Source organism: Pogona vitticeps, chromosome 7, assembly GCF_051106095.1.
Source record: "Pogona vitticeps strain Pit_001003342236 chromosome 7, PviZW2.1, whole genome shotgun sequence".
Lineage (NCBI taxonomy): Eukaryota > Metazoa > Chordata > Lepidosauria > Squamata > Agamidae > Pogona > Pogona vitticeps.
In genome coordinates this window covers 32,816,085-32,828,153 of record NC_135789.1, presented here as the reverse complement: position 1 = coordinate 32,828,153, position 12,069 = coordinate 32,816,085, and the positions used below count along the sequence as shown (strand labels likewise).

At 55.6% G+C, this 12,069-nt stretch overlaps 1 protein-coding gene across 12 annotated transcripts in view; it reads right to left on the bottom strand.

Moving 5' to 3' along the window:
- The window catches only part of MYO18A (myosin XVIIIA), a 102,147-nt gene that overhangs the window by 35,228 nt on the left and 54,850 nt on the right, over window positions 1-12,069 (bottom strand). For all 12 annotated transcript variants that reach the window (XM_078379164.1, XM_072978671.2, XM_078379165.1 and 9 more), the window contains 7 exons: window positions 9,106-9,247; window positions 8,746-8,905; window positions 7,512-7,698; window positions 6,675-6,912; window positions 3,270-3,379; window positions 2,860-2,925; window positions 1,409-1,537 (listed from right to left, as the gene is read on the bottom strand). In XM_078379164.1, the coding sequence (XP_078235290.1) occupies window positions 1,409-1,537; window positions 2,860-2,925; window positions 3,270-3,379; window positions 6,675-6,912; window positions 7,512-7,698; window positions 8,746-8,905; window positions 9,106-9,247 (1,032 nt within the window). The remainder of the gene's footprint in view (window positions 1-1,408; window positions 1,538-2,859; window positions 2,926-3,269; window positions 3,380-6,674; window positions 6,913-7,511; window positions 7,699-8,745; window positions 8,906-9,105; window positions 9,248-12,069) is intronic.

Genomic DNA, 12,069 nt, shown 5'->3' with positions numbered 1-12,069 from the left:
AACCAATCTCCCTGGAAAGTCTGGGGTCAGGCCTGGTCTGTCTGCAATACCAGCTGCTCCTGCCCCCCGCCTGCCCATCCACCCTGGGGTTATGCCATCGACTCTTTGGTTTGGAAAGGGGGCAGGGGAAGGAAACAAAGAACCAAAAACCCACAGAGTTGATTGAGCACCTTTTTCTAGGGGCATGGCAGGTCTACGTAGGCCATCCAACCTCCAAAGTGGGCCGAGGGGTGAACCCTCGCTCGTGTGCCCCTTCTCCGACCAAGCCTAAGGGTGCCTGGTAGGAAACGGGGCCCTGCAATGCCTTTGCTCCTTCCCCAAGTAGGAAGTAAAAGGCTTGGCCTTCTCCACCTGCTTCCTGGGGACAACGATTATTTATTTCTTATTCTGCAGCAGCCATGGGCCAGGTGAACATAATAAATATGGAGCCAGAATATGGGACAAAGCACACACCGAGCCGGGCCATGAGAACAAAACAGAACAGTAGAAGCCAAGGAAGCTCGGGGGGGGGGGAATGGCCTTGGAGAAGGGAGGAAGAGAGGCAGATGGAGGATAGGCGGCTCTCAAGGCGGCCTTCCAGAAAGCCCAAAGAGAGGGGAGCATCTCTGTGGTTTAGAGAAGACCCAACCCCCACTCCCTGGTGTCCCTTCAGGTGAGTGGCATGACATTTCCCATCATCACGCTTCATAGGTGGCCACATGAAGGCAGGGGAGGTGATCAACCCCTCTCAAAAGCACAGGGTCGGGAGAGGAGGTGAAGACGTCCCCACAGGGAGCGCATACAGCCCTTCAGAGGGTGCTGGACTACAACTCCCATCAAGTCCCCCACCCGTTCGGCCAAGAGGGAGGGACGATGGGAACGGCCTTCCATCCACAGCTGGAGGGCATGACACGTCTCCCACCTGTGGCCCATGTGCACCCGCCAGCAAAGCTCCGCAGGAGGCACAGAAACCCACCGGGGGGGGGCGGCTTCAGAGCCCCGCCCTACCTTCCTCTCAAGGCTCCCGGTGCCTTGCCATGCATGCCCCCCCGACCGACCACGCGCACACTTCAAGTGTCCCTCCACCCCCACCTGTTCACAGAGATGAAGGAGACACCTTTGACCCCCCCAACCCCTTCCCTGGCCTCCTGTCCACACACAAGCACACACCCCTCCATACCTGTGGGGAAGGGGAAGAGCTGTCTCCCTGGTTCAAGGGAGTCCTGGCTGCCGCTCTCCCTGTGCAGCCGGCAATCCTGGGCCTCTGCCCAGCCTTTGTGGGAGGGAGAGCTGCCCATTTTAGGCTAAATGTCATGGGAGATGTAAACCTAAGAAGGGCGGAGGGGAGGGAATCTTGCGGGGGGGGGAAGAATTGGGAGAAGGGTGACGCACGCCTCCCTCCCTCCCCCTCCCCTCCGTCCCAGCCTACCTTCCTTTTCTTGAACTGCTGTCGGGCAAGGAATCCTCGGCAGGCCGCCTGGAACAGGGTGATGTTTCTGCTCATCTGTTTATCTCGCTGCTCCTCGAGTTTGGCCAACGTTCCTGCCCGGAAAAACACCTTCGGGGAGGAGAGAGCAGAGGAGGAAGGGGGTGAAGAAAGGGATCTCTTCCCTGCTCTCCCGATACAGCCTGGAGTAGGCTCCGAAAGGGGGGAAGGCAAGCAGAGATCCATGAAAGGTGCCAGTGAAACTTTTGCAGCGCCAAAGGAGAACGCTATCTTTACCATCATCCACCGCCAGGTGGGCAAATCAGGTCCTCCGTGCTCGCCCCATCCTCTGCTTGCTGGAGGAGCTGGCCCAGGAGAACACTAGCTGCTTTTGTGACCCCCTGTACCACAGGGCTCCCAGCGTGGAAAAAGGGGGAAGGTGCGGCAGAGCCAAAAGCAGCTGCTTCTCCTCGAACCGACCGCGTGGCAGCCCACACGGAAAAGAAAAACCCAACCGCTGAGGCTGCTGTGGGAGGCAAAGGCGCTACAGGTTTGAGAGGCCGGGTGCCGAAGAGGGGAGCCAGGCTGCTTATGGCTGGAGAGGCTTCCTCCCATCAGCAAGCCTGAGACGTGTGATGGCTTCCGTGGATGGAAATTTCTCAGAGGCCTCTCAGAACAAGGCAGCGGACACCCACCCTACAGTGTCTGCCAGGGCCTCAGGGCCACTGACACCACTCCCGGTCGAGATCTGGGTCCCACGTGTGCCACCAGCCCCATTTAATACGGGAGGACTTGCAGAGGGATGGGTGAGGAGGAGAGAGAAAGTGTGTCTGTGCGTGTGTGTGTACGCACACGCACATGCACACACACACACACACAGAGCTCAGCTGAGCCGGTCCCCTGTCCACTCTGAATCCACAGACTCCTGGAGTGTGCAGAATGGTTGTGACAGCCCTTCCCTGCCTCCTCCCTTTCTGCTAGGAGTGAAGATGTCCCCTCGCATTAGCCCCTGGCAACGTGGCTCCAGCGGAAGAGGAGAGAGGAAGCAGAGAGGCCTTCTCCTGGCTGCCCAAAGGAGCAGCTGCACCCTCCGACACATGGCAGTCGGAGGCTCCCACCCAGCGAGGCGCCCAAACGCACCAGCCCCGATCCTAAAGGGAGGTCAGCCGAAAGCAGGGCTGCTGACCCTGCAGGAATGGCAGGGATGGGTGGGGAGGGAGGGACAGAAGACAAGGGCCGGCTGTGGGATCCTGCTATGCAAGGGGGTCCGTGTTTCCATTGATAAAAGATCCTGACCAAAGTCATGTTGGTTACACCTGCTGGCGTCACACAGTTCACATAAACCTCATTGGCAAGTTGTTGCATGTGAAGAGGTTAGTGTGAAGCGTCTGCTGTTGTGCAACACACACACACACACACGCACACACGCAGGCAGGCAGGCAGGCCGGCCTTACCCGGCTGAGGCCCATGTGGAAGCTGCTCTTCTCGAGCTCCAGGGATTCCAGCAGTTCCTCCACCGCCTGGAAGGAGAGCAGGGAGGGAAGAGCGTTAGGGGCTGGTGGGCATGTCCGCTGAAGGGAGGTCAGGAAATGGGGGTGGGGGCTGCACGGGTGACCCCTCCGCTGGCCAAAGGGGAAGGGCTGTGGCAGGGAAGTGTGAGGGGGGGAAGTCTTCAGGCTCGGGGCTCCAACCAGCCTTCTGGGGCTCCCCTAGAAAGCCACGCTGATGTTCCTGGGAGACCACCTTTGGGGCTCCCCCTCCCCAGACTCCCCTTTCCCCTCTGCCTCTCTGGCCATCATCACACAGGTGGGGAGGGGAGGGCAAGAGGGGCAGCACTTCTCCCCCTCTGGAGCCCTCGGCGCACCCGCTTCTCATCGGTGACGATATAGTTGCGTCCGTGCTTCTTGGTGAGGTGAGGGGCCAGGACATCGAAGCGCCGCCGGAACTCCGCAAAGACCATGTGATCGGGGTAACCTGGAGCATCACACACAGGAAGAGAGGAGTGTGAACAGAGGAGAACCTGGGAAGGGGGGGGGGGAACAGCAATGGGATGGGAGGGAAGGAGGGAGGCAGTCGGGGCAGAAGAGGGGAGCAACGCCTGGCGTTTCCAGGAAGATGGCGTGCCAGGAGCGATGATCCTGGCGTCCTTGCAAATTATGATGCCCACACTGCCTGAGGCACCCTCTGGACAGCGCAAGATCGCAGGGAGAAGGGAACTCCAGAGAGCATCAAGTCCATCCCTGCTTTCCATCACTTTCCTAACCAGCTGCTGACCAGCCTGCGCTGGAATGCTCTTGGCAAAGCAAGCTGAGGTTAGTAACTTCCGCAAGCTTCCTTCCATTAAACAAACAGTGTGCCGTCAAGTCAAATATGGCGTGAGGCAGAACCCCAGGCTCTGACTCTTCAGGGTTTTCCAGGGAGAGAGGACTCAGTAGTGGGGGGGGGGGGCTTCCCTTCTTCTGGGGGCGCCCTGCGACCACCGAGCCGCTTTGGCCCCAGGGCCACCCAGGCTGGCTCTTCTCCCAGGACACGCACCGTGGGGGAACCGCGCTCCCAACCTCTGGCTCCCCAGCCAGAGGCCCAAACCACTGAGCTCTCCTGCCAGCTTATTCCCTTGAAGCCTGGTTTAAAGAGGGTCTTTGTTCTTTTGTTGGAAAGAGGACAAAAATGACGGGAGGGAAGGAAAAGGGTTTTGAGAGGAGAATTGTCAAGATAAGGGCAAGAGGAACGTCCTGCTTTTTTTTTCCTTTCTTCTTTTTTTTTAAAGATGGGTACATTCCCAGTAGCTCATGATGCCAGGGGAAACTTGCTTTGGATGCAGGGGAGAAAGGCCCCCTGTCCATTTAAAGAAATGTTCTACCACAGTAAGAAATGCTGGAGCCATTAAAACACAAACACAGATACCAAGATGGAACTGCCTGATCTTCCCTCGCCTGCTGCCCCCCCAGAGCTGGGTCTCCCCCACCCCTCTGAGGCCTGAATTCCAAATATGGCCAAACGGAGGGAGAAGAGGCGAGACCTCCTCCTCCTCCGCGCAAAACTTGGCTGCAGCAACGAGAGTGCGCGGGGGGGGGGAGATGCGGAGCAGACAAACAACCTCCCCGAAGGCCTCGCCACACAAAGGGGGGGGGGTGTTTCCGCACTTCTGTGCCATCTTTGGTCGCCCAGGCAGAGCCTGAGCGAGGCAATTCTGCGCTCAGGAGGAGGAAGGCTTGGCCCAGGGGATGAGCTGACCTTTGAAAAACGGTGAGGCCGGCGTGGAAGGAGGCAAACAGGCAGAGGGCAGGAGAGGACAAGCGCCCGAGGACGCATCGAACGGGAAACATCTCCACAAATGCCTTGTTCTAAAAATCACGCCTTAAATGCTGCAGAAGAGCCCCGAACAGCTGGTGGGCCATGACGACATCTGGGCCCTTTATAAACACCAGGAAGCAAATAAATAGGCGGGCTCTCTTTCCTGCTCTTCGGGCCCTGATTATTCTAGGACTTCCCTGCACTGAGCTCCTTAACTCCCACCACCACCACCACCACCGAGATCCACAACAGCCCGGAAGTCACCCTTCATCCCACCAGCCTCTCCAGAAAGATGGACCCACGCCGGACGCTTCTGGGCAGCTTTCCCCCTCCGCCTGGCCAAAAGCCAATGGGGGAAACAGCTGGTGGCTGAATAGCCTTTCTGAGATGGCTAAAAAGCGGTTTGGAAGAGGTTTCGCTTCCCACCGAGTTCACACATGTGCCTTTTTCCTCACTGCCGTGACGGTTAATAGAACGCTTTTTCGGTGGGCTTTTGAAGCTGCCTTTGTTGACTAGAGATGAAAGAGTCTACAAAGATCTCTACCCACCCTTTTTTTCTTTGTTTCCAAATGGCCTTCAAATCCTTGGACCGAAAAAAATTAAGGGGGTTTCTTAATTCCCCCTTACAGAAAAGAGATGGTGTCAAACAAACGGCCCGTAGTTTTGTCCCACTTTCTGGCATTTTTGTTGTTGTTTTTGAGGTGTTATGGAACAGCTGGGGAAGCAGGAGGGACAGCACAGGATCCTTCGAAGGGGGGGGGTCTGCCTTCCTCGTGAAAAAAAGCAGGGAGGGGGATACAAAGGCACACTCTGGAGGCAAAGCACGGCAACCCTGTGTCCCTGCAGCCCGCAGGCAGAAGAAACAGGAGACATATTCTGCTATTGACTGTATATACGGATTGCAATTAAATTTATGGGGAAAGATAGCGGTGTTGATTCTTCAGGTCTTAATTAATCATCAGCACCATCGACCGGGTACTGCGTTTCAAACCAGCCCCCCCTTTCTCCCCTCTCCTGCTGGACCATCGATCCGGGGTTCTGCGCGCCGCATTGATCGTGCTTCAGAGCACTAACAACCTGGTTTGGAAATAATAAACACCCAATTCCACCATGCATCTTTCGGAAGGACGGAGGCAGGAGGGAGCTCGCTCGCAAAGTGGGGCGAGGGAGCCGAGAGGCAGAGGGGGAATTACTAACGCAAACTGTCATCGCTGTTGGAGGAAGAGAGAGAGAGGAGACGGGGAGGAAGGAAGGCAGACCCACACATTAAGGGCTAAACTGACTGACTTTTCATGAACCCAGTTTCTGCAGGACTGTTTTCATACACATACCCCCACCCCCTGTGAAAAAAACTTATTTACTCCCACTGCTGCAGCTGAGGGTGTCACAAACACCGAATGCAGAATTACCCTCTTTGCTATGGGATCCCAGAGGAGGTGGAATCTCACACCCATTTGATAGGAGAAGCTGGAAGGAGCAACGGGGGTGGGGTGGGGAGATGATGCCGCCAAAGCGACAAGGCAGGACAGTGCCAATCAAGTGGGAAGAGGCGATGATTGTTCTGGTGTTTCTGGGAAGCCTTTCCCCTCCGCCAGAATGACAAGCAATGTATTGGGAGTCTCTCATTGAGAGCCGTGGTTCTCAAGCTGCTGGTGACACAGAGAAGGGAGTTGAGGTGGCACGTGAGCGATCTGAACCCAAGGCTCAGAACTCGCTCTCCCTCCTTCGCCAGCCGGGTCTCCTGCAAGCGGCACACGCCGTCTCCGGCCATCCCCCTGGGCCTCCTCGGCCTGGAGATCTCTTGGAACACCCCCCCCCCGTGTTTCTCCTAAACTCTGCCATCCCATTCTGCCTCCCCATCCATTTCCTGCCAAGAAGGAAGGAACAGAAGGCTGAAGGAGGACCGAAGATGGGGGCACAATCATCCTGGGAGGTGAGGGAAACGGCGCGGTCTCCAGCCAGGAAAGGCGCTCACCTTGGCGGTACATCCGGAGAGCGTCCAGGAGGCGAGAGCCCCGGATCTGGGCCCTCAGCAGAGGGACGTCCAGCTGCATGAGACCGGCCTCACAGTGCTCCCCGTGCAGGTCCAGCTCGCTAGTGCTCACCCGCCGGCCGCCAGGCCCCCGGAGGTCTCCACTCCAGCCGTCCACTTTGGGCAGGAAGCAGTGGACAAAGTGGAGCTTGGACTTCTTCAGGGTGTCGATGAGGGCATCCTGGGGGGTGGGGGGGGAGGCAAGGGAAAGAGGGCTCAGCCAAGGGAAAGAGGGAGGCACCGGCCTCAGACCCCCTTCGTCCCAGGACCAAGGGCCCAGAGTTTGGCAGGTCGCTTTTAGGAAGGAAGAGGTTGCAGTTATATCTCCAAAACAATTAATTCGCTGCCAGCACGGCTGGGGCAAGGCTCGGTCGGGTGCTTCTAAATAGGGGCTCTCCTGCTGCAAGAGAGTCGTTACTGGCGGATGGAGTTGAAGCAGGGTTTGGAAAGTGCCTTTTAGAAAATTATTGGCTGTTCTTATCAAGACCCCAAAGTAACTAGTTACCATTAGCGTTAAGACCCAATCGCTAAGTTCCTTTTCCAAAGTTATCACAAACCATCAGACTCGACCGTCTGTGGTGTAGAGACGCCCACGCACCCTGTGGATCCCCCTTCCCTGTCCTTACGGACGCCTTTGGTGGTGCAAAGGCAACTTTTCAGGGTCGCGTCCACGGCGAACCCCCAAAAGCAAAACGGGAGGCTCCCCCCCGCTTCCTCTGGGCACATCGGGAGCGCATCTCCTCTCCCGCCGCTCCGCCCCGGAGACGCCAGGAGACTCACCACCTGGAGCTTGATCTGGACGCAGAGGGACTTCTTTTTCACAGCCCCCACCCCGGTGGTGAAGGTCTTCCGCATGCTGGTGGCCCTGCGCAAGGCCAGCTGAGAGCCCCCCTCCAGCCCAGCTACTGAGCCAGACAACACCACGGCGGTCCCGGCCCGACCCGCAAAGAGGTTGCTGATGATTTTCCTGAGAAAGGCCGGCAGCAGGAAAGAGAAGAAGAGGCACAGGGACAGAAAGAGAGAGAGAGAAAGAATTATTGCCATTGGTCTCCCTCTCCAGGCATTGGCCAACGATTCCACGTTTTATTTGGTGGCGTTGAAGATTTAAGACATAAGACATAAGACATAAGACATAAGAAATTTATTTGTCATTGCGCTCACAAGTGGGTGCAACGAAATGAGGTGCTCTTCCCCAAGGTAAAACTGGACAACACTACAAAAAAAAAAGTTAAAATATACACAACTTTCACCATCCAAATATAGATACCCCGTTTTCTCTCAGCAATTAAAAAGTCCACCAAAAACTTATGGCCCCGCATTTAAACTCAATACTGCACTTGGGTAAAAACTGTTCTTGAATCTGCTCGTCCTTGCTTTCAATACCCTGAATCTCCTTCCTGATGGTAATAGTTTAAAGAGCTGATATCCCGGATGAGAGGAGTCTTTCAGTATGTTAGATATCTTCCTCTTACATCTGTTCTTATACAATTCTTCCAAAGAGGGGAGTGAACAGCCAATGATGTTTTGGGCCGTCTTGATCACCCCTTGAATTGCCTTTTTCTCTGCCACTGTGCAGCTCGTGAACCATACACAGAGACAGTAGGATAATATGCTCTCAATCGAACTCCGATAGAAGGTGATTAACAAACTCTCAGTCAATTGTTGCTTTCTAAGAATCCTTAGAAAATACAACCGTTGTTGTGCCTTCCTGACCTCTTTACTTCCTGGCCTCTTATTTAAAGGTGGCGGGAGAGACGCTGACCCAAAAGTGACATGAATTATAAAACAACTGAAAACAGGGCAACACACTTTTTAAAAAATCCAGAGTCAAGCCGCAGCCACTGGACTTCCAAGGCATGAAAGGGTGAAATGCTGAGTTTTAAACCCCAGACAGTGAGTGGGCATATCCCTGCTGCAGTCGGAGACTCCCATGGGCAGAGGGCTTCCACCTGCGCGCGCGCGCACACGCACACACACACGCACACGCACACACACACTTTGGGACACCACTTACTTCTGGGACTCCTGCAAGCGAGGCAGGGCGTTCTGGGAGGCTGGGTTCTGCCTGACGTAGCTCAGCCAGCCTGTGGTGTCATACTCCACCCAGTTGGTGCCGTAGCTGTGGCCCAGGTAGAAGTGCTTCGGCTTATTGCTGCGGAGCAGTGGATTCTGGCCTGCAAGGGGGGGGGAAGAAACCAAGGGGTGTGTGTGTGCTGTGTGTGGATAAAACCTTAAGAAGCCATAAGATTGCCCATAGCAATCCCGGAAACTGGCAGAAAAAGTGGCGCATGAGACATGAAGTGGAATGCCGCTCCCTGAGCCCAGCCTGGCCTTCCGGGGCTCACACCAAAGGGCCTTCTTTTCCCCCGCTGACCTTTTTTGTCTCCATCCTGTGGGCCGTAGTAGGTGAACAGTCTTTCCAGAAGGGTCTCCTCATTTCCTCCGGGCTGAAGCGACTCCTCTTCCAAAAGCCACAGAAGGCCACGAGCCTCATCTGTCCGGGAAAGAGAGCGTACCTGGAAGGAGGGAGGGAGGGAGGGTGCCCCACAGTCCTGGCGTTATTAAAACTCCTAAACGCCCTTTTGAAAAGCCAAGATGCCCAGCGGGGGAAGGAGAGGAGAAAGGACGAGGGGAAGGCATGCATCTCACCCAAGACGTACGGCGACGCTCAAGGAAGGCCCTGTGGCCCACTTGGGGTTCCCTTCCTCCTTTTCTCCATGCAGCCACGCGCAAGCCACAAACCGGCCACGGACAGCCCAGCCCCAGGAGCAGTAAAAAGTGGAGAGCCCTCACCGGCAGCGCAGGGCCAGCCTCGCTCCCTGCTTCTCCGACTTAAAGAGACGAGGCTTCTACCAGGGCAGAATCAATACTTAATACCAGCAACAGGGAGAAACACACATTGTCTAGTAAAATGTTCCAACACGAGACGTTTACTCGGTAGAAATTCAATCTGGAGGTTTAAGCAGCCCAAATTACTCTTTGCAACTCAGTGGGGAACCATTGGAGCAGCCGCTGCTCTCAAAACACACACACACACACACACCCCTAACTTTCACACTGCCTTTGCTGCTACTGCTGCTACTGCTGCCCTCACGGCAGAGGGCGAGGGCCCCGGTCCTTGCAAGCTAACCAGAGCAAGCAAAACGAAAGCAAATCCCAAGTGTTGTGGTGCTGGAGGCCCTCTCCCAAGGGGCTTCTCCTCCTTAGGGGGCATGTGAGCACCCCAAGATTTCTCCATTTGCAAATCCTGATGGGGGGGAGGGAAGCACTTGCTGCACACACACACAGAGAGAGAGAGAGAGAGGACCAGACAGCAAAAGGTGTGGAAGGTCTTTTCTTGCCAGAGTCTGAGAGAGTAACTGCAGACAGCTCAGGAGAAGGAGACCCTTCCTGTGGATCCAGCGCCTGCCTCTTCTGGACCGGCCCCGGCTCACCTGCACTCAGACAAGCAATGCTTCACAGATGAGGCCGGGAAGGTTCTGAGAGGTGATTCTTCCCATCGCTGGCTCTCTGGAAACCCCACCACCACCACCACCACCTTGTTCAGTTCCCTGGAGTAAAACCTCCTTTCCCCCTCCAGGCTCCGGCAGTCTCTTTAGCTGCTGAGTCTGGTGGCCTCTCAAGAGGAGCCAGAAAAAGGTCTCCCTCCATCATTTCCCTGCCAGACTCTGTAGAAGTTGACTTTCTTGAGACTGAAGTATACAGATGAAAATGCCCCGCATCTGATTTAAAAACTCCTGTGTGTTGACTTGTTATCACTGTCTTTTGGTGTTTTCTTGCATTCTGAAAGAAAATACTTGAACATAAGTCAATGCTTCTCATTTAGGCCATTCTGACCATTAAACCTGCATATTTTGTATTCAGAGGCTTGCCATGAGTGGAGACTCTTGAGCTACAACTTCTTCAGCCTCTGCGTAAATCCAGCATCGTCCCACTCTTTACCCTCGGCATCATCGCTACCTCCTTTCCGAACGGGCTTGGCTTTGATGTGTTTCCACCATCAATACCTATCGTGGCTGTTCTCCATCACTTTGGTGTCTGGTGATTCGGAACTAGGAAGCGTGTGCCTGTCTCCATCTCGGGAGATTTTCTTTTCTTTTTAAAAATGAAGCACCTTGAATAAAGCCTCGAGGTTGTGGGGTGCTCAGGAAACGGCTCTGGGTCCATTTCGCCCAGCACTGTCAGCTCTCCCTTCCCTTCCCTGAGAGGTTCAGGCTGGATCCCTTCCCAGCCCTCTGCAAAGACGCTGCGGAGGAGGAATAAACGCTGGGCCTTCTACACAGGCCAAGCGGCTAAGTCATAACTGGCCCAGGACCTTGCCCTTGCCCCCCCCCACTTGGGAGACAGCATCCTCTGTCTGCAAAAGAAGGCTCCTAGGGAGGGAGGGTGTTAGAGCAGGCCGCTGCTTCCCAATGTTCGGGAAAACCTCCTTCCTTCCCGAGCAGTCAGTGGCCAAGAGCATAAGCCAAGGGGGATGCACAATGGCTCCTCTCCGCCGCCTCCTCTTCACACGGCACACAGACTGCTGGAATTCGTAGAGGGGGGAGGAACCTCAGCAAGCTGGCAGGTCTCCTCCATTAGGATGACAAGTGACAGCCGGGCCTTTCCAGCCAGGCCCCCTCCCTGCTTCTTTATTGGTCTGAACCCTAATGGAAAAAGGAAATGATGGGCTCCAGGGGCGACAGTCAAACAGCGGCGGTGGCAGCCGCCTCCCGTTCTGCCCAACGGATTTCTGGAGGCCTAGCAAGAGCTCCCGCAAGGGGCAACTCCCCCGGTGCCAAGAACAGATGGGCCCTGTGGGTGAGCTTCAAGGAAGGTAACAAGGCTATGGGCACAGTGGCAAGGGGGCGCCTGTGTGCGCACGCCTGACTGGGTGGCCGGGCACGTGAAAGAGCCAGCCAGCAGAATTCCAGCTCCCAGCCTCACCTGAACGGCAGGGCAAACTATTTCAAACAACGAGCATACACGAGGCTGTTTTCCTGCCTCCTGACCTGTCCTCTACCATTTTAGTTATTGAAGGCAAACGAGAGGGAGGAGAAGGAGAGGGGAATTCTCTTCCAGGCCAAAACAGCAACCATCAGAGGAAGGGGCAGGTTTAAAAAACTCATTTTAAATCCACCAGTATCCTGAAACTGTTCCAAACCTGCAAATGGCAGAAATACTTTTTTAAAGCCACGGGCGTAAGTATGCGACTCTCTGTCTAGTGGGTGCTTGCATGTAGGGCAAGGCGGGTGCCGAGCTCACGTTGGCCTCTCAGGGAACAACACGTTTGGGCCTTGCTCTGCCTTTTGCTACACACGTCTCCTCCCCTCAGCTTTCTCACCCCCACGGGCTCATG